The sequence below is a fragment of the Zootoca vivipara genome, chromosome 7, assembly GCF_965207765.1.
Source record: "Zootoca vivipara chromosome 7, rZooViv2.hap1.1, whole genome shotgun sequence".
Classification (NCBI taxonomy): domain Eukaryota; kingdom Metazoa; phylum Chordata; class Lepidosauria; order Squamata; family Lacertidae; genus Zootoca; species Zootoca vivipara.
The window spans coordinates 89,067,784-89,090,209 of NC_142590.1; the positions used below are offsets into that span (position 1 = coordinate 89,067,784).

The 22,426-nt window shown below is 46.1% G+C and overlaps 1 protein-coding gene across 1 annotated transcript; it reads right to left on the minus strand.

Moving 5' to 3' along the window:
• Window positions 1–270: 270 nt before the first annotated feature.
• Window positions 271–16,600, minus strand: LOC148685178 (uncharacterized). The gene is made up of 6 exons (XM_088673590.1): window positions 16,421–16,600; window positions 16,176–16,235; window positions 10,621–10,959; window positions 8,482–8,557; window positions 6,570–6,656; window positions 271–2,881 (listed from the first exon to the last, which is right to left on the minus strand). Exons 1-6 carry the CDS (start codon window positions 16,593–16,595, stop codon window positions 2,431–2,433), a joined length of 1,188 nt encoding a protein of 395 aa, XP_088529716.1. The 5' UTR covers window positions 16,596–16,600; the 3' UTR covers window positions 271–2,430.
• Window positions 16,601–22,426: the final 5,826 nt, after the last annotated feature.

Here is a 22,426-nt window from a genome sequence, read left to right on the forward strand (position 1 = left end):
TTATGAAACTAATTACGCTGAGTTGTGTAATTTCACCACAGCACAGTGAGGCAAATGTTGTACGTTTCGGCAGAAGACAAATCGTGATGGTATAGGAACAGTCCTGCATGTGATAAACACAGGGCAGAATGGAAGATGACGTCTTCTTACTTCCTTTCCACCCATCAATCTCTGCCTACAAAATAGATATAGAGTGAATAAGACAAAAAGAATGTATTCTGTCAGTAAAGCATGAGACTCTTACTTTATTTTATGTATTTTATTCTTATTCTCGGGGTTGTGGGCTTGAGCCCCATGTTGAGGGAAAGATTCCTGCAATGCAGGGGGTTGGACTAGATGGCCCTCATGGTCCCTTCCAACTCTACAATTCTATGATTCTATATTGTAAACTGCCCTGTGATCCTCGGATGAAGGGAACTGTATAAATTTAATAAATAATAATGTATTTAATGTACACATGCCATGCTGGCTGGGGCTGATGGAGGCTGTAGTGCCATAAAAGCTGAAGGGCACCAGGTTGGGGGAGCCTCATGTGGCCTTCCAGATGTTGCTGGACTCACATCATCCCTGACCATTGGCCATGCTGACTTGGGCTGATGGGAGCTGGAGCTGAACATCATCTGGAGGGCCATAGGTTCCCCAGCGCTGATGCAAAAGGCACAACGTAGTTGTGCAAGAACACCTTTATTTTTTAAAATAGTGTCATGGCATAAATTTCCATCAAATTACATCTTTTTGAAGTGTTCTCTAGTTGCTTCCGGAGAAGGTGATTTGGCACTTGAAATGCATTACGCTAACTGGAGGGCCCTAGAATATAAATAATGTTTTCCAGCACCTTCCGAGGCTCAATTCTGTTTGTCTGGAGCTTGGCCCTGCTCTCTTCCCCCCACTTCTCCTGCGTCACTCTCAGCTCTGTAAATTAACATTTAGACTAGCCCCAGTCTCTGTCTCCTTCACCACTTTCCCTCTCTTTGTCATGTTTTCAAAGCCCAAGATGTCTTTGTCCACAAGAAGCTCACCAGAAGGACTCAGGAATGGATATCTGCAGATGCAAATGCATGCAGATAAGGGCTGAGTCAGTTCTCAGTGGCTCCCATCGAATCCTATTGGACAACAGGGGTAGGGGTCAGAGTGGAGGCTGTATTGCTTCCTGAGCTGCGAGGGCTGGGGTGCCGCAGCAGCTGGATCCTTCACCCTCTACGCTCTGTATCCTACCCTCTGGTGTGCTTGCACCCACCCCAGGCACCATGATCTCATGCTACACTGCTGCCTGCAGGGTCACATTTGACCTTCAGGGCTAAGGTTTTCCACTCCCTGCCGCAACCAGGGAGCTAGTGGGGTGTAGCAATTAGAGTGTCGGACTAAGACCTAGGAGGCCAGGGTTCAAATCCCCACTTGGGCATAAAGTTCACTGGGTGACTTTGGGCCAGTCGCTGCCTCGCAACCTAACTTAGCTCACACGGTTCTTGTGGGGGTTAAATGGGGAGAGGGAGAGCTCCTTAGAGGAAGAGAGTGGATATACACGCAATTTTAAAACCCCTAACGACACAAGTGCAGAGATAGCTCTGTTCTTCATCCCAAGTACTGCATCTCTCCAAAGCTAAGGAGCACATCCAGCCCCACCCATTGCCCTTTCTGTGTGCACCTCTATACTTCCTGCCATATAAATGAATGGCTGCCATTTGCTCCTACGGGGAGAAAAAGAAATAAAAATCACTGAACAGGCTGTACTGATGGTATTTTTTTTTAAAAAAAACACCTGTATTGCTCTTTGAGGCCTCCATAATAAATGGGCTCTTATTTTGCATACACACACTGAAAAAACAACATAAAATAGAAAATTTATGAGCCATTTAATATGGAGAAGGCAATAAAGAGAGCGAGCGAGAGCGAGAGCGCAAAAGACACACAAAATTTCAAAGTGAGAAGGGCAGAATGCTAATTTGGTAGCAAACAAAAACAATGCAATCCTATAATCAATGAAAGCATAACCCTATGCCTATCCACTCAGAAGACCCACTGAGTTCAATGGACCTTATTCCTAGAAAAGATTGTTTGGGACTGTATTGCTGTTCTATAAGAGGTTCCAGTCTCATCTGGCTCCTAGCATGTGGATATCACTTTATGACCAGCTGAGCTTCACATGGTGTCCTGCTTCCTAACATCTCATCTGTCTCCTAGCATATGGAAATCAGTTTATGAGCTGGTGCGTATGGCAAACTGTCTGCTTCACAGCTCTTAGCTCCACTTCTAGATCTGCGTAGGGTAAGCAATAGATCTGTATTCCCAATGACAGTATGGTAGCAGCTTCAGCTTCAGAAAGGCTTTCAAGATCAGACAGCAAAGGTTTGGGGTGTCAACAGTAGGCGTCTTTCATCTCCAAGGCCCCAATCAACGCTGTGATAACACAGCACATAGGGAACCCCCATCTCAGAGACATTCCATCTTGAATTTCTGCCTCAGAGCTTTCTGCACGTTTTGGATCTTCTCTGTGATCACTGTGTCGCTCAGATGGTCCCCAAACTTCTGCTTCAGCAAGACCCTGATGATTTTGATGCACCTCTCGTCCATCATGGGCTTAGCCTCCCGGAAGGTGTTCCCCCGCCTCCCCGTGATGGAATGGCTCTGTATATAGTCAGAACTGAAGAGCTTGTAGAGGAGTGTTTTGCAAGCGGTGCTGATCTTCTGGTCAAACCGGATGGCCTCTTTGAGTTGCCCCCTGGTGTACCCATTGAAGAGTTCGGATGCCTCGCAAGGATGGCGTGTGGGCTCTTGCTCCTTAAAGGAGGAGGCTTCCAGGTACTGCACTTTCCGCTTCAAGGAGAGGACTTCTCTCTGGAGGCTGAGGACCATTTGTTCAAGTTGCTCGATCTTTTCTTCCCTAGAGGAGTCAAGCAACAACATGGATGGGTTTAAAAGGGGGGAGGGGATAGGAAGGCAGACAAATTCATGGATGATGAGACTATCAACGGGCCCCTCCAGACATCCTGTTCATTGTGCATTCATGATTATCTGTGCTCATTATGGTATTGGGACAGTTATACACAATCTCACTTTCAATATGGTTTGCACCCACAAAACGTCCAGGGTAGACATACCACCTTGTTTCCAGTTGCTGCATGTCCTATACCTTCCTGCTGAAATCCTGTAGCTTTTTAATCATCCAAAGGTTCCAGGGGTATTCCCCACCACCACCCACTTTCGTTGTGCTATAGTGCCTTCCTAGACAGCAGTAATGTATATAGCATTTATTTATTTGTTCATTGCATTTATATATCGCCTGCAGAACAGCTAATAAAGCATAATGATATGTGGATTGTCCAGTAGAAATCCACCATGGATGTGCTTTTATTGCATCAGTGCAATGTTTCAGAATACAGCCACCCAGTTCAGAAGGACCCTGTGACCACTTCCTTGCAATCTGTCTTCCTCCCGGGTCAGAGACAGCCTGCTTTTGAATATCTGGCCCTGGGGAACAACATTGAGAGAGGGCTGTTGCCCTCATGTCCTGCTTCTGTGCTTCCCAGCTGGTTCTCCACTATGGGAAGCAGGATATAGGACCAGATGGGCCTTTGGCCTGATCTAGCATCTTTCTTTGCATGTCCTTAAGTCAGAACTGGATTTGTGATGACAGTACTGTAATCTAATGTAGGGTAGCCTTTGCTTGCTATCGCCTCCGCATGTGCTATTCGCACCAGGAGTGAAGCTTCCTATCCAAAGCAAGCAGCAGCTTCAGAGGGGTCCTCTGCTGTCTCAGTGCTGCTTCCCCCTCTCATGGCTTTTTAAAAAGTTTTGCTGTCGATTTGTGTAAATTAGACTGCTGGTTTGTGCATTAGAATGTCCAGAGCTACTCTTCCATGCACTCAATATCTCAGCACCTATGTAACAACCTTGGTGAAATGAACCTTGCCAGTTCATTTCCGGGAGCAGCTCAAGGGGCTCTCATCTGCTGCCTTCAACCCTCCATATTCTTCTCTTGTCCTAACTCAAGGTGTTCACATTAGTTTTCAAAACCCTAAACGATGTAGGACCCAAATGCATGAAAGACTGCCTCCTTTCCAACAGATCCTCTCAGGTGTTGAGATCAGCAGAAGGGGCCTCTTGGTTGTTCCACTCATAGCTGCCAAGTACCCCGTTTCCCCCGGGAAAACCCCTTTTTTACTTACCTTTTCCCAGTGGTCCCCCGTATCACTTCGTCTCCCGTTTTTCTCCGTTATTTTCTCCTGCCGGTGACCATTTTTTTTCTTTCCTTTTTGCCCTTCTATGGGCACCCAAAATGGCCGCCGCCAGCTTCAAAAGTCGCATCTACGCATGTCTGGAAGTGCATAGACACGACTTCCGGTGTTGGCGGCGGCCATTTTTGGTGCCCATAGATGGGCGGAGCGACACCGGAAGTTGCGTCGGCTCACTTCCTGACATGCGTACAAGCGACTTTCGAAGCTGGCGGCGGCCATTTTTGGTGCCCATAGAAGGGCAAAGCAACACCGGAAGTTACATCAACGCAACTTCCGGTGTCAAATGGCTGCCGGTCCCGGATTCTGCAGTCCGGAACTTGGAAGGTAAGGTTGCACTACCGTCACAATCTTGGGGTGGTGGTGGCCCAAGAGAGGGCATATTCTGTGGCAGCCTCTAAGTTGTGGAACTCCTTCTCCATGGAGAAGAAGGTGCATGGCACCTTCACTATACAGTTTTCACATCTTTACCCTGGCCTTTGACACTTGAGGTGTATATTTTCACCACCCATCCTATTCTAGTGATTGTAATTTGTTTTTAATGTTGTGTTTCAAGTGGTTGTGTCGCACCTGTGACCTTGGGGTAATGGGTGGGTAATAAATCAGAATAATAGCAGCGATAGCAACAAACAGCACTTAAGAACTGCCTTGATGAATCAGATCAAGGACCTCCAGTCTAGCACTCTCTTTAGAACATCAGTTAACCAGATGTCCTGGACAATCACAGACAGAGAATGATCATGACAACCTTTTCTTATTCTTTGTCTCCAGTCCTCAGCACCTGGTATGCAGTGTGACATTCTGCTTCTAAAGGAGGTTCCATTCAGTTGTCATCACTAATAGCTATGGACAGATCCATTGTCCAAAAACATCTCTCTCTCTTTCTCTTTTTGTCAAGCCATCTAAGTCAGCTTTACTGAACCTTGTGCCCTCTAGATTTCTGAAATGAACTAGTTCAGTTGGATGTAGTGCGAAAACCTCAGAGCTACTCCTGGAAGTAGTCCCCATAATTGTCAGGTGAAGTAAAGGTGAAGGGAGTTCATGTTGGGGTAGAATTTTGAACACTTTCTAGTTCATCTTCACATTCATTCCCTCCCCCCTGACACCTCCAGCTGGAGGTCTAGAGTCTTAGCTTTCATTAACAAAAAGGAGGGAGTCAATTATATATCGTCCACTTTAATAAACGGAATTGACACCACTACATAATACCCATTCCTCATGTATAAAAACTGAGTCATTTAATGTGGCATCACCTGCATGTTGGAACTCCCTGCCTATTGAGATCAAGCATTCACCTTCACTGTACTCTTTTCTGTGCCTGATAAAAACATTCTTCTTTAGACAAGCCTACCCAGATGCTTAGAAAGTTGAGGTCATTTTATTCTGTTTTGGTATTTTGCTTCTGTTTAAAAGTATGGTTGTGATTTTTTAAATTGATTTTTGTTTTTTATCTTTTTGTAAACCTCTTTGAGGTTTCTTTATAATCAAGCAGTGTATAAATTTAATGAAATAAATAAGTAAATTATGCAATATAAAGAAAGTTAGGAAACAAAATGAGGTGGCAACCTTCTCTGGGTAATTAGGCAGATATGAAGGTGCTGCTGTTGTGAACGATACTTAGTCACACTCGCTGCTACTAAGCAATCAGATGGAAGGAACATGAGACATTTCTTGTAATTTCCTTGCTGAAGAGATTTGTTCTCTTCTAACAGGAGCAGCTTGCAGCAAAAGTACAGGGATAGGAAGAAAGCAAATGGCACATTGCACCTTTACAGCTGTGTGGCCGGGGACAAATTAAACTGGGCAAGTCTGTTCTAATTTGGAAATACAATTATGAGGAAAATTTCAGCTGCTGACATTTTTCTCTCAAACCTTTCATTACTGGTGTGTGACCCCTGGTTGACTTTTTCATCCTGTACTTCAGCACAGCAGTTCTGAATGTTGTGAGAAATTGCTGAGGATTTGATCCTGAGACTGAAAAGGGTTACTCAACCCTGGCCTAAGCGTTATGAAGAATTAAACATAGGGGTGTCACAGTCCACTGTTGGAACTGCCCTATGTAGTCCTAGCCTAATCAGAAGGAAAACAATAGCGTTTGGGTTAGAAATCCACCTGGTAAGTGGCTGATATGTGATTCTGAAATATTTCATTTCTCTGCCACCACTAACAATGCTCGACACTCCAGCTAGAATCCACCCAATGGAAAAGCCAGGTGATTTTGTGGGCCTGAAAATTGCTATTAGGTTTCCAGGCATGTCTAATCTATATCCCATTATATTCCTGCAAGATGCTAGAAATGCAATTAGGGGCAGATGGGTCTCTTCTCTGCCAGATTACCTTTCCATTTCACAAGCACTGAAGACTTTCTGAGCCACCTCAAAGCCATCCATTTCCAGGGAATTGGTGTCCTTTGACTTGCCACAGCTAGAAGAACAGACAGACCAACAATAGCTGAAACAAGTGACTCCAGAGTTCATTAAAAACAACAACAACCCACTATCTTTAGACCAAGAGAAGATTATATGGTTTTGTTTCATTTTGTGTGTGTGAAGTCCTGACAGTGATGGGTGCAACTGGAGGCAAACTTGGGCAGAAAAGCCAATGTGGTGGACTTGCCCACTAGTTAAGGATTTCTGGGAAAAGATTTATAATGAGTTGAAAAAAGTGCTGGAAAACACTTTTATTAAGAAACCAGAATCTTTTCTATTGGGCATAGTAGGAAAGGAATTGCCTATGAAAGATGTAAATTTGTTTTTATATGCCACAACTGTGGCCAGAATATTGCTAGCAAAGTATTGGAAGACACAGAAGATACCTACAGTGGAGGAATGGCAAATGAAGATGTTGGACTATATGGAACTTGCTGATCTGACCGGAAGACTACATGGCCGGGGAGAGGAGAAGGTGGAAGAGGAATGGAAGAAATTTAGAATTTATTATAAAAAAAATCGTAGAATTGATGTATGAGGAGAATTATAAGCAATTGTGAAGTTGCAGGTTAAGAAATTAAGTGAGATAGAATTGAGAATAGGTTAGAATATTATAATGAGTTGTAAAATTGAGAAAAGGATGTTGTAATTGTAATTAGGTTTGGAAAATAAGATGTAGAACTTGCCAAGAATGTTATGAACCGTTAGAAGGGGGACTCGGGGAAGTTCCCTACTAAAATGAGAAAAAAATGGAACGTATATGATGCTGTTTTTTTTCTTTTTCATTTTTGTCTTTTTAAAAAATGGATGTTATAACAATGTACAATTATATGGATGTGATTCCTTTCTTTCTATAAAATTCAATAAAAATTAATTTTTTTAAAAAAGGAAATGTATCCCCCCCATTTTTTGTTATGCACGAGAGATTATATCAGATTCTATTAATACAATACAAGCAGTCAGAAACACCCAAGGAGGGTGTATAACAGAGTCAGAAGGGTATGTGGCCTGGGAAGGGTGTGGGGCCTAGGGAAACTCTCAAGGGCCAAACAGAGTGGCTGCCAGGGCCACTTTCAGCTTCTGGGTCTGAGGTTCCCCACCTGTGTCTTAGCACAACCCTCCCGCACATTACGCAGCTCACCTGCTTTCATCTCTAGCTGAGCAAAATATTCTTTAACCATCTTCTTCTCCCAAGTGTAACCAAAATTCATTCACCATTTTCACATCCTCCAAGGCCTGTTTGAGATTGTGTATATTGACCAGGAAATGTGCACAATTACCTCTCCATGGAAGGATTATGTGCACATTCTCCACGATGGCTGGTGAATGTGCACAATGGCTGGTGATTATGCACATTCCCTGCTCAACTTAAAATCCTCTTAACACATTTTGAATTGCACTCCTAATTAGGGATGGGTGAATCTGTCTGTTTCGGATTCTCATTTCTCATTTCTCCTCGGTTAATGCCCATTTCTTTGCAAATTTTGCCTAATAGATATATTTCTTCAAAGCAGTTTTCCTTTATACAATGCATTTCTGTGTTCTTTCATTAATATATGCATTGTTAGGTACACTTTACCCTAGTATATGCATTTTTGTACTTGTGGAGAACTGCATTGCAAAATTCAGAGAAGTGCAAATTTCAAAGGATGGCTGTGTTTGGTCTGCGTATAGTTTCAGAAAGTGTGGATTACATAGGTTGGCCTTTAAATGTGAGACTAATTGAACTTCTCCCCAACCCATACTCCTAATGAAAATGAAAATGTTTGATCCCAATACACATTTGTACAATTTGGGGGTTGGGAGGGGAGATGCATTACCTGTTTATGAACATATGTTTCTGACATTGGGACAGAAGATCATCAGACCTCCTCCTAGTTGCTATGTTAGTGTAATCTAAAAAAGAAGATAGGATAAGGAAAGATTATGTAAAATTAAACACAGCAGATGAAAACTCCTTTGTTGTTCTAAGTGCAACCAATACATTTATGAACACCACATTAAAATGATGGTCTTCTAAGGATTCGACAGCCTTTAGGTACCCATTTTGACTGATTTCTTTGACAGAGGAGAAGATCCAGTCTAATGTTACTATTGAATCAGCTCCAAATGTAATTCAATAATGATAAACGCATCTTCATGATCAGAAACCTCATACATGCTTCTATGCTCACAGGAAGCCCCTCAAATCCACAATTTATCAGTCATTTCAATGGAGGGTTGGGTTTCCTCCTTCACATTGGGGAAGGAAGCCCTTGCATGGGAGAAAATCCTGTATGCAACTCATGTGGGAGGAAAATATATGATCCTTCTGACCCATGCGTGTGGGGCGAACTCTCCAGCAGGAGAGAGCCTCCAGTAGCAGAGTTTAAACACATAAAAGCTAAGCAGCACTGTGAAGTGTTAGGAATGTAGGCTGTTAAATCTTTTTATCCCAGTCAGTCCACTTGCAAAGAGCGATCCTTTTCTTCTAACCCGCTTAAAATGAACAGACCAGGCTGCGAAGTAAGTTTAAAATGCTTCACGTACAAAGCATGCCAAAAGCCAGATTCATGAATTTATCCAAGCAGCAGCAAGGAAAACACAGGCAGAATACTCTTGTGGAAACCTTTTGGGAAAAGTGTATTTCTGAGGTTTGATGGCTCATAACACGACTTTATCTTGAGTAATACCATAAAATTGTAAACCAACGGAAAGATAATTTATTGAAGAATGTAATGCAACAAAGTTTCTTCAATTATCTGTATTCTATCAAAAGTTATAGCCAAATAACAAAAAAAGGAAGCACAACGTGCGTAGAGTGATATGCAGTAGCTTTCCTTCATTTGAATGTAGCCAATGAGCATGAGTGTTTAGAGAGCCAATCAGCTGTTACGAGCCATCAAACCACAGAAATAAACTTTTCCCAAAAGGTTTCCACAATTTTGGCCACTAGGGTAGCTTCAAACACATGCTCTAAGCTTGGAGCACGTATTCCTTGATCAGTTACATGGTAGGGGTTGAGAGGGAACAGGAAGAAGTCTTCACTTCCTCCCTTATTGGAGAAAAGGGGGAGTGACCTAGCTGAGCTCTACCTCTATTGCTTTAGCTCATGGGTAGGCAAACTAAGGCCCGGGGGCTGGATCTGGCCCAATCGCCTTCTAAATCCAGCCCGCGGACGGTCTGGGAATCAGCATGTTTTTACATGAGTAGAATGTACCCTTTTATTTAAAATGCATCTCTGGGTAATTTGTGGGGCATAGGAATTCATTCTCTTTTCCCCAAAAAATATAGTCCGCCCCCCCACAAGGTCTGAGGGACAGTGGACCAGCCTCCTGCTGAAAAAGTTTGCTGACCGCTGCCTTACCTCCTTCATGCACTAACTAGCATTCGTGAATAGTTATGTTTGACTGCAATTTCCCACAACTCACAAAACATGGCATATGAATTAGCAGGCTCGTATGCTGGGAATACAAATGAGTGTAATTATCTCACATTTGCTGTACACCTGTTGCACCTTCATTCCTGTAAGGGGGAGGGAGTACAGAGTACCCCCCTCATCATCAAGAGTAGCTCCTCACAGAGTAGCGAAGGAAATACAGACTCCGGGGAGGGAAGTCAGGACACGGAGAGAGAGTGCCAGGGCTCAGGCAGGATGAAAGAGCCCAGACTCCACAGACGGGAGGAGAGAGAAGGGGAACAGGGGGAGAGGGGGAGAGGGAAAGCATGGAACGCAGACCCTTTCCGCCGGTTCCGGAATTACGAAGGAGGAGAAAAGGAAAGAGATTCAGTGTCCCGCGCCTTTTATGTTGGGGGCGTTCGCGCCGAGGGGCACTTCCGGATTCTGCATCGGACTGAGGAGACATGTTTCAGCACCAATAAACACGTTATGGAAAAGTAACCTGAGGAGCGTCGTTACTCGAGAGTAGTCACAAGAAACCCCTGACAATTCCATTCTTTGATCATAACAGATGTTTTACCTTTGGTTGCATGGTTGGGCCTTGTTGCCCCTCTTGGGAATGCCCCAGCAGAAGATATTGTTAGGAAAGGAGGTGATGCATGAAAGGGACTAGAAGAGCGAGGATTGGTTGGCTCAGAGGAATGGGACCTCATCATGACACCCAAGGTGTGCACCTCTCTAAGGCCAGAAGAGGTTGCAGGATCTTGCTGGAGATCAAGCTCTTCCTCTTCCACAGTGGTCTTGACATCTTTCTCACTGGGGCATTTCTTCAAACCATTCCCTGGGTTCCACTTGGGAAAGGACTTTCTTGACCTCTTTGGCTGTGGTGGCCCCAAATTCTGCATTGCTGTCTGATCATCTGAAATCAGGAAAAGTGCATCAAACAATCACACTGTGTGTGTTATTCTTGCTTGTACAGATTTGTTGGCCAAACACTGTATCACATGATTAGAGTATTCCATATTGAGAATTCCCTTATAAAGACTAGTCTATCTAGTTCAGGCATCCCCAAACTTTGGCCCTCTAGATGTTTTGGATTACAATCCCCATCATCCCTGACCACTGGTCCTGTTAGCTAGGGATCATGGGAGTTGTAGGCCAAAATATCTGGAGGGCAGCAGTTTGGGGATGCCTGGTCTAGTCCCACATTGTCATCTACTGTGACTGGCAGTGGCCTTCAAGGAACTTGAAAAGGGAACTTTTACAGCATCTGCTACCTAAACTTCTTAGGAATGTAGGATGGTATCTTACACTGAGTCAGAGCATTGGTTGATCTCGCTAAATATTGTCATTGCAGACTGGCAGCAGCAGGTCCAGCTGCCCTGCAAGCATTCCACAAGTACAGAGCAGCATGTGTGAGAGGGGCCAGGAAGAACATTGATTGGTTATTACATTTGATTCTTTCGCTCCCCATTTTATCCTTGCAACAAACCTGTGAGGTTGGTTAAGCTGAGAGACAGTGTCTGTCCCAAGGTCACCCAGTGAGCTTCATGACTGAGTGGAAACCAGTACCACGGTCTCCTAGGCCCTAGTCCAACACTCTGTCCATTGCACTATGTGCTTGTGTGTGTGTGTTTTTCTTTCCATTAGACATTTCTCTAGAGCTCTGCAGCCTCCCTAGCTGCCCACACTTCCTGATATAAAAAAGAAGCCAAAGGAAGAGTTATCTTCCCCAGAACTTCATCTCAGTTATAGGAAAGTGGGAAGGCTGGGTAACAAGTGTCTGACATTTATGTGCTTGCTGATTTTTCTTCTAAGGAAACAGACTTCCTCTTTTAAAAACAACAATTCACAGCTGTCAGGTAGAGATGCCAGTTTTAGTTTCTCCCTGTAAGAGAGAGGGCTTGCAGAGAGCAGCCCACTCTGCTTACTTCCATCAGATGGGAGAGCAGCAGCAAGTCTGGGAGGGAAAACCAGGAACAGGAAGGGTTAAGAATGGCCCAGGGCTCTGCAGAGTCCTGAAGGCTCAGCTCCAGGCTGGGAGAAGGGAAGCAGGGGTGGAGCTAGCTTCAGCAGGGGCTGGAAAGGAGGGAGTAGGTAGAACGGCACCTCAGGAGCCTGTTTTGGGACCACGGAGGACCCATAGAGCAAGGAGGAGGGGCGTTTGGTGCCCAGTCTTAAAAGGGGGGTCAGAGCCCACGAGACGCCATTGTGGGCTTCTGCCCCATGCAGAGCAGACATGATTTGAGACATCTCACCACTGTATATAGCATGCACAATAAAACTCTGAAAATCCAGAGGATGTGTGGAGTGCTTACTCGGGAGTAGCCAACACCCATCTGTGACAGCAAGCCCACAATCTTTTGATGGCTACCCCGAGGGGAGAGGGCTGCGAATGTAGCAGCCGGCATGAAGTTGGCAGCATCTAAAGCGGAAGAGAGAGATGCCAAGGGAGGATTGGCATGCGTGAGGGGAGCAGCAGAGAGCAAGCTGCAGCCAGCACCCTGCAACTATGGAACGGCTCAAGCACCAGGTAGGCACCCGGGCACAGGGGAAGCCAGGCTTAGTGAACCGAGCAGCTCTGAACACAGCCAAGCCGGAGGAGCGGAGGCTGGACAAGCAGAGAGGACACTCGGGAGGGCTGAGGAGCTGATTGCCGCCACGGGCCAGCACTTTGTAGGGCGACCCTCAGCACAAGCTGGCTCTAAGGCTGAGAGGCATGGTGGCGTGGAAGTGCAGGAGGCTGAGAGGCGAGTCCGGGCAGAGGGGACAGACGGAGGGGAAAGGCAGCGGCCACAAGTTCCCATACAGTCCCGGGGAGGCAGCTGCAGCCCAGCACAGACCCCTCCAGCCAGATGTGATGCAGAGGGACAAAGCCCGCGCGCGGGTACTTTCAAACGCTGACGCGGGAAAACAGAGGGAAGAGAAAGGCGGGAGATGCCTTTACAATGCACCCAGCCACTTGGTGGAACACTGCCCCCAGAGGAAGGAATGGCGAGAGCAGGCAGGCACAGACACAAGCCTGGATGCCAGATCAGGAGGGGAGGGGCCAGGTGGAGCACCAACAACTGAGCCCTCCTGTAACACCCCACAGCACGACAAAGAGATGGAAGTGAGTCTGCAGCTGCCAAGAGGCCAGACCCAGGAGACAGTCGGGCTTCTCCGCAGGGGCAGCAGCAACGATTTCCTATCGGTGGACTTGGCTAAGCAGAATCAGATTCCCATTCTCCCAAGGGAGCTGCCCATGAGCGTCTTGACCATAGGCGGCCGAGAATTGCAGGAGGGTGAGGTCACGCAACAGACCCCCTCTCGGAAGATGACAGTGAACAAGCACTCAGAAGTGCTAGCTTTTGACTTAATGGACAATGACCCTGTGGGCAGCCAGTGCCAGGGAGATCTCACCTTTGGAGATGCAGACGACAAGGAGCACTGCAGGAAAGGAGGAGAACACCGAGAGCGTGCAGCCACTGTGGCCATCGTGAAAATGAAAGAAGCCGAATCCTCAGAGACGGGGATGAAGGAAGAGGAACTGAGCAAAGTCACCAAAGAGGACACTTTTACCCAGAACATACGGAGGGACTTGAGGGAGGGAGAGGGGGTAGGGGAAGGGCTTGCAGAGAAAGAGGGGTTACTCTTTAGCAATGGAGCCTTGTATATGCCCCAAAACTCCCTCAGAGGGAAGATTCTCAAGCAATATCATGACAACCCCACGGAGGGGCATGCAGTACACGTCTTCACGAGGCTCACACCCAGTAAGGCCAATCTTGGGCGAAACCCCAGAGCCTTCCCAGAGCAGGGGGAGGGGGAGATTGGGGGACCACCTATTGAGGCATGGGGTGAGAGGAGGGAGACAGTACCCCAACAACTGGATGGAGACGTGGCAAGGGGCAATGAGGCTTACAAGGAGGGGGCAGACCATCACAGGGTACTGGAGAAGGTTTTCCAGGGAGGGGACAGGGTATGGCTGTGGTCAGAAGGCCTTCCCATGGGGGGAAGGGGGAAGAAGCTGGCACCCAGAAGGCTGGGGCCCTTCAAGGTTCTGACACAGATCAACCCTGTTACCTTCAGGGGGGAAGTACCTACAGCGAGAAACGTCCATCCCGTGGGTCACAGGTCTTTGCTCTCACGCTTTATGGAAAGCCCAAGGTTCAGAGGACGTAACACTCATCCAACACAAGACGCTGACAGGAGGGAGGGGCGGAAATCACACAAGAGACACCAGACAGAAGGGTGGAGGGAGAAGGCAGGCAAGAGGTTCCAGAAAGAAGGGAAGAGGAGGGGGCCCACAGTGCCACAGCGAGCCCGGGCTCCCGATGGGGGGAGGAGGGGGTTAGAATGTCTGATGGCTAGGCAGGACACTCCTGCTTCCCAAAACGCGGAGGCACCTACGCATGCAAGGGGAGGGCCGCACACTGGAACTGCACGCTCCTTTCTCCCACAGATCCGAACCACCACATGTCAGTAGCACAGGGGACACAGAGGGGGAGGACGATCCCAGGTGGGGAGCTTGGGAGACGCAGACCCAAGGAGCCCTCCGGGAATCGGAAGCAATTGTCCAGAGGGAGGAGGAGGATGACAACGGAGGGAACTACACGGACTAGCCACCCAGCACCGACTGGGAACAGGATTTTACACACACTACAGCAAAGGAGAAAGACCTGCCAGGCTTCCAGCCCTCTTTACAGACATCAGACCAGGCAACCCAGGCCTCAGAAAGGGGGGAGGGGGGAGCCTGGAGGGGGGGTGGATGTAAGAGAGAGGGCTTGCAGAGAGCAGCCCACTCTGCTTACTTCCATCAGATGGGAGAGCAGCAGCAAGTCTGGGAGGGAAAACCAGGAACAGGAAGGGTTAAGAATGGCCCAGGGCTCTGCAGAGTCCTGAAGGCTCAGCTCCAGGCTGGGAGAAGGGAAGCAGGGGTGGAGCTAGCTTCAGCAGGGGCTGGAAAGGAGGGAGTAAGTAGAATGGCACCTCAGGAGCCTGTTTTGGGACCACGGAGGACCCATAGAGCAAGGAGGAGGGGCGTTTGGATGCCCAGTCTTAAAAGGGGGGTCAGAGCCCACGAGACGCCATTGTGGGCTTCTGCCCCATGCAGGGCAGACATGATTTGAAACATCTCACCACTGTATATAGCATGCACGATAAAACTCTGAAAATCCAGAGGATGTGTGGAGTGCTTACTCGGGAGTAGCCAACACCCATCTGTGACACTCCCAGTTTCTCAGTTTCTCATTTTTCCCCAATCTTAAATTTAGTTCTCCATATCTCCACATCAGTTTGTGATTTTTTTTAAAAAAGTCCTCATGAAAATTAATCAACATTTTAATGTGTGCTTCTCTTAATATACACATTTATGCAAAGCCATTTTCTCTCATTAAATGCATTTTTGCACATTGTTTTCACTACTATATGTATTTATATGCAAATTTTAGCCAAGTATCTGCCATGCTTGTACACATTTCTTGGCCAGAGAATTGCACTGAATTTTGAAGGATGTGTTTCAGTTCACATACCGGTATTCATTTTGAAAACAGCAAATTCAGCAAGTCCACATTAAAGTCCCTATTTAGGGAAGTTTTTAATGTTTGAAGTTTTATTCTGTTTAATATTCTGTTGGGAGCCTCCCAGAGTGGCTGAGGAAATCCGGCCAGATGGGTGGGCTATAAATAATAAATGTTGTTGTTGTTAACTTAATCTATTCCTCTTCCCCTTCATACTGTCAGGAACTTGGTATGCAGCCTCCCCATCTCCCCATGTTTCTAGGGAAGCTCAGCCAAAAATAATATGGGATTTAAAGGAAGTACAGGCACCCAGGGAGGCTGCAGAATGAAGATCACTGCTCAGATGATTTGTGGAATGAAATAAAGGACAGCCAAAAAAGTCTTTTGGCCACCTCGGAAGTAAGGGAGGGATTCCCCATCTATGAGCATTTCACGATAATTATATCTCCCCTTTGATACAATTTTCAAGTGCAATATCTGTTCTCATTTATTGGTGTAGAATGGTAGGGAAAATGCAGAAGGAAGTTTTGGAACCATACTAATTTAGATCCTTTTTGAATTATGTTTTGAAATTTTAATACTGGACTGCCCTGAGCCCCTGCTGCACTTACAAAGCACATTTAGGGACTCTGCTTACCCAACAAGTCCATGAGTTCTTTATCTTCTTGTAGCTTTTTCTCCAGGATAAATTTATGCTCTGTTGGAAGAAAAGCGTTTTAATATTCATTTTTCACCTCCACAAGGGTTGCAGGCACTGTACTTTAGAACTGTCATCAACTTTTGCCTAATACAAAATTTCGACAACAATAATGCATGCCATTTACTTAACACTTTGATTGTTTGTTTGTACAATAAGGTAGCTATATAGTGAGTTCTGCTTACCGCTTATTCCTTCCACAATTCCCCAATACAGACCACTGAAGCCTGGGCATCGGGCCAAAACTTGCTCCCCAGCCTCATAGAGGTGGAAGGGCTTCCGTGGTTCCTTGATGTTTTCAATGTTGATAACACGGCTTCCGTCTGGCCAGCTGATGAGAACATAAAGCTTGGCAGCCATTGGGATCTGGGTCACTTAAGATAAGAAAGAAGAGGCAGGGAAGATCAGGGGTAACAATTCACATGTCTCCTTCTTTACCTCTTAGTACATGCATACAGAGTTTCAAATCGAACCAATGGAGAGTTACAGCACCTGCTGTGGCTGTAGAGACAAATACGGGAAAGATATGTTTTGTTGCAGCCGGGGCAGATGTAGACGTCCGATTGTGCTGTTGCAGACACACCTTGGCATTTCTTCTCTCTACACTCTTCCCAGTGGTTTTTGTCAGTTTTAAAATGTACAGTCATACCTCACATGTGTCCTCTTCAGGTTGCGTGTTTTTGTATTGCATCCCACGGCAACCCAGAAGTACTGGAATGGGTTACTTCCAGGTTTCACTGCTCGCGCATGCACAGAAGCTCTAAATCACGCCGTGTGTGTGCGTGCAGACGCGGGGCTTCTGGATGCAAACGCTTCGAGTTGCGGACATGCCTCTGGGGTGAATTATGTCCATAACTCAAGGTTCCACTGTATATGCTGCGGTTTGTTTGTTTGTATTTTTAACTGCTTCTAATTATCCTCTGTGTGAATCGCCTTCAGGTGGCGGTTTAGAAGGCAATTACTAAATTAGTTGTGATCATCATCAGAGTTCAAGGGCACATTCCAACCAGGCAAAAACAGCTGAGGGGTGTGTGGCCTGGGGATAAGGGGTGTGTCTGAGGAGTGGAAGTGACCTGGGAAGAATCCTGAGCACCAGGTAGAAAGGGCTAGAGGACCACATTTGGCCACCAGGCCTGAGGTTCCACATCCTTGAATAAAGAACCCTAGACACCATTTTTTTAAAAAATACTGTATTTGCTGAGGGGCTGGTATTATATGGTTGGTATCAATAGTCTTACCTTCTGTCCCATTGCTATGTGAGATGTCATGCACAGTTGTAAGACGCTGGGCCTTTTCAGTGGTGGGACTGTGGAATGTCCTCCTGGTGAAGAATCATCAAGCTTTCCTTCTTTTTGTCTCTTGGCATCTACTGAAGATCTTTTCAGAAAAAGAAATCAACAAGCTTTTTTCATTTTTTTAAAAAACTATCTGCATGGCTGTTTATTTATTTTGAAATCATTTTTATTTGATTTAACAAATATAAGTTTATATCAATACCAAATATATATCAGCATAAAGAGATTTCTCTGAATCTCGAGCCTTCCCCCCATCCCCTCCTATTGTCAACATTTTCAGCTACATCTTATTTCATAATCTACTAGCTGGCCCTGCATGCGTTGCTGTGCGTTAGTCTGTGAAATGGAGGGTAATAGCCGCCCTTCAGATCCCCCTGAGCCTCAGAGTCCCCCTGAGTCAAGGCGAGATACTGTGGAGAGGGCAGGTTTCATCCCTATGTCTCCCCCCACCCTGTTCTGACCCATTACATATCCCTGTCCTCTATTCGCCCCCCCGACAGGCCCCTACCTCCACTTGGCCTAGTCTGGAAAGCGGCCTAGTCTGTCTGATAATGGCTGCCTTGGTGGTTTCAGTTGCTTGGTTGATGGTGTCATTTGGTTTGTGGGTGTGGCTTAGATTTCACAGGAAGGGAGGAGGTGTACTGTGGGAGGAATTCCACTTGAGGGCGCTGTTTGACTTGGTGGAAATCGAAGTCTGTACCTGCCCAGGTGTGTGATTTGAGGGATTTTTGCCCCCAACAACGCTCGGGGAGTGGCCTGGATCATTCTGTCAAAATTTCAGGACGATCAGTCAAGTGGTTACAGAGAAAAGTGTGGAACGCAGTTATATATATATAGATGTTTTGTATCCATCCATATTATCCATAGTATTTGTTACATTACAAGTGAAATTAAAATCTTGCTAATGTTTTCATCTGTTTACAGTGGTCTCCTAAGTAAATTATATTTTTTTTCCAATTCTTTTAAAAAGTTTTTGCCTTCCTGGTTCCTGAGCTTTCCATTCAGCTTTGCCGTTTTGACGTAGTCCATCAGTTTGGAAAGCTTTTTTCATTATTAACAACCTGCCGGTTGCATTAAAAGTGCTATTTTAGTGCTGCTATTTTCTGTACTGTGTTCTATTGTTCTCAGGGCTGGCCAAAACAATGATAGATATCCGATGTGAAAATCTAAATGATTCTCACCACGCAATCAGTCTAGAGTGCTCTAAACTGGCCAAGTTATGTTGGTATCTGCGCCAGAAAAATCTCACAAATGCCTTTCCCTGGGAGACAAATATACAATAAAAAAACAACTTTTTGCTGGCTTCTCGTGACACTCAAAATCAGCTGCCTGCGGAGGCTGCCTCACTCTGCCCAAAGAAAGGACCAGGCTTAATGGAGGGTGCTTAATTCTGTTTTGCTTAATTTTGATTGAGCTTAAAGCCACAGAAACATTGATCTAGGGCAGGCATCCCCAAACTTCGGCCCTCCAGATGTTTTGGACTACAATTCCCATCATCCCTGACCACTGGTTCTGTTAGCTAGGCATCATGGGAGTTGTAGGCCAAAACATCTGGGGATGCCTGATCTATGGCATAGATCTCATGGATCTTCATGGTTTTTTACACAGGACAATAAAACCGCCAACAAATCATAGGACACATGTGTGAAGGCAGGAATGACCCATGATTTGATGTGGTTACAAGGATGCATAATGATATTTTTGAGAAATGACAGTGCTGGAAGGCAGAAGGTCTGCTATTTTTACAGCTCCATCAAAAGAGACAAATGTGATCTGTGATCTGATGGAGATTTGGGGAATGAACTTCTGGGGGGAAAAAACATGAAAGTTCAATTTTACTGGATCCAATGTGTGTGTGTGTAAACATGCCCCTCTCCTTCCTAACTTCTGTGCCACCCCACTTTCTGTCCCCTGCTGCTTCCTCCTTCCCAGTCATTTTGTTTTCCTCCCCCAAGTCTCCCAGATCATCGCCCCTCCACTGGCTTGGTCTACCTGTTCCCCATTTTCCGGCAGCCATGATGGGTTATCAGGGAGAAAGCAGTTGCAGGTATCAGGTCTAAGAGATGCAGGACAGAAACTGTTCATTCCCTTTCCCACTCTTTAGAGTTTGATGTTGTTCAAATTAGCCTTCTTGATTAAAAGCCTCAATCTAATTTAAACATTGCTCAGTCCTGCTCCAATAAAATCTTTTAATTACCATCCATGTGGAAATGTTCGTTACGGAGATGTTAAATTTCTGCACATACCCTCACTCCCCCAGCCACAAACTGATGGTCCTGAAGCTCCTGTTTATGCATTTTGCGGTAGTTGCTCTTACTCAGGCATATTTAGACCCAGACCACAGGAAGTATTAACAACTGGGAGTATGCCCTGCAAACAAATAGCTTTTCCTCTCAGGATGAATGCACCAGTGTGAACATTGTTTCATAGAAATCGCGAAAGGAAAGCCCCAAACCAAACCCTCCAGCTGAGATGGTGAATCTTTTTAAAATACTGATTTAAATCTTCTAAAACTACTTGCCTGAATTACACACTGCCCTCATTTGTGTGCGCTCTGGGCTGCCTGAGTGGGAACTGGAATCTGTGTGTCAGTGATACGCAAGTAGACCGTCCATGCATTTGCAAGCTGCATGGCCACCAATCCAATCCACAAAGGCCCCAATTCTGGCTTTACATGGAAATTTAGAAGGGTGAAAAAAATGCTCCCCCTTCAAACTCAACACCCCATTTTCCTATTGATTCCAACCTTCTGTTTTTAACCAGTTACCAATTCATAAAAGGTCCTGTTCCCTTATTCCATGACTGCTAATTTCACCCGCTTTGGTGAGGGACTTGGCCAAAAACATAACATCTACCACAGGGATGGGCAACTTGTGAACCTCCAGATGTTGTTGGACTGTAACTTTCATCAGCCCCAGCCAGCATGGTCAAAGGTGAGGACTGATTGGAGATGCAGTCCAGCAATAACTGGAAAGTCATAGGTTCTCCACCAATGGTCTGTTGGATTGCATGTATCAAAATGCTTATTGACACTTGGAAAGAATCCTAGAACTCTGTGGGTCCCCAAAGGAAGAGAAAGATTATTGGGTAGCTTTGACGAAACAAGGAAGAGAGATGCTGACCAAGCTGCTGCCAATGTAAACAGTATACCAAACTGTTTGGAGATTTCAGTTTCTCCATTTTATATGCAGTTAAAAGTATTTCTCTTATTGCTTCAGTGTAAGCTAGAAGGGTCTAGGACCCTGAACTCTCCATGTGAATTAAGGGCCCCCAAATGTTTGAATGAAGAACACAGGAGAGATAAATGATCCCTGCACATGGTGGACACGATTATGTGCACTAACCGATGTTCAGTCTGCTTTGGTGCGAGACTCATGCAACTTATGCTCTGGTCTTTGTCCAGCTTGCTTCATAGCCCAAAGCTCCCCCAAATACCAAGGAGCCACTTTGTTGGAAAATGCCCTGGGGTGCCCCTGCAGCCCCCGAATTCCAAGCATCCTCCAGTATGTGCAGCTCTGGAAAAGGTATTTCCCTTCTTCTCCAGTGCATTTCAGCGACATATATCAAACTAGTATCTTGAAGCCCGTTAAAATAACGGGTGCTAGAGCGCATGTCTCGGCAGCGGCCGCGGAAGCGGCAAGGCTGGATCACAACCCCGGCACTCAGCTATAGGAGAAGCCGGGGCTGCCGCTGCCGCCTCACGCCGCGCCGCCCGGAGAGGCGGGCACAACGGGCGGCCGGGCGGGAACGGAGGGGAAGCCCCAGGATGTGCGCCAAGGGCCCCAGGCTCCCCTGACGGACCACCGAGCAGCTGAAGAGGCCGAGCACTGAGGAGGCGAGAGAATGGGGTGCAGGAAGAGGGCGGCGCCGGCAGGGCCAGTGGCTCCGTCGAGCATCTCGCTGTCCCGCAGCAGCAGCAGCCGCTCTCAAGCAGGAGGCGTGAGGAGAAGCTGCCAGTGACCCGTTTACTGGGTTCTGGTTCTCTTCATCGGTGGGGAGAGTGTGTGTGTGTGTGTGCGTCCAATCCCTGTGTCCGTGGGGCACATGCGCAGTAGCGAAAACCCAGGGACACAGGGAATACTGGACGCAGAGACACTTGCACTTTATTATATAGGATGATATATGCACACTAATCTTCTAGCTCAGGCATCCCCAAACTTCAGCCCTCCAGATGTTTTGGACTACAATTCCCATCATCCCTGACCACTGGCCTTCTTAGCTATGGATCATGGGAGTTGTAGGCCAAAACATCTGGAGGGCCGCAGTTTGGGGATGCCTGTTCTAGCTTGACACAGCAAGAAGTGTGAGACATCGTAGATCTAATCTACGTATTTATTTATACACTATATACAGACAAAGGATTCATGGCATCCTTCCTCTCCAGCTCTGAGAAAAGAACAGGCAGAAGTAGTAATAATAATAATAATAATAATAATAATAATAATAATAATAATATTTTATTTATTCCCCAGCCACTCTGGGTGGCTTCCAATAAAATATTAAAATACAATGGTCTGTTAAACATTAAAAGCTTCCCTAAACAGGGCTGCCTTCAGATGTCTTCTAAAAGTCTGGTAGTTGTTCTTCTCTTTGACATCTGATGGGAGGGCGTTCCACAGGGCGGGTGCCACTACCAAGAAGGCTCTCTGCCTGGTTCCCTGTAACTTGGCTTCTCGCATCAAGGGAACCCGCCAATAGGCCCTCGGTGCTGGACCTCAGTGTCCGGACTGAATGATGGGGGTGGAGACGCTCCTTCAGGTATACTGGACCAAGGCCGTTTAGGGCTTTAAAGGTCAGCACCAACAGTTTGAATTGTGCTCGGAAACGTACTGTAAAAGCAAAAGTACAGTACAATAGCTAATACAGTGGAAGAGATACGGTAAGACTGTCTTCCGT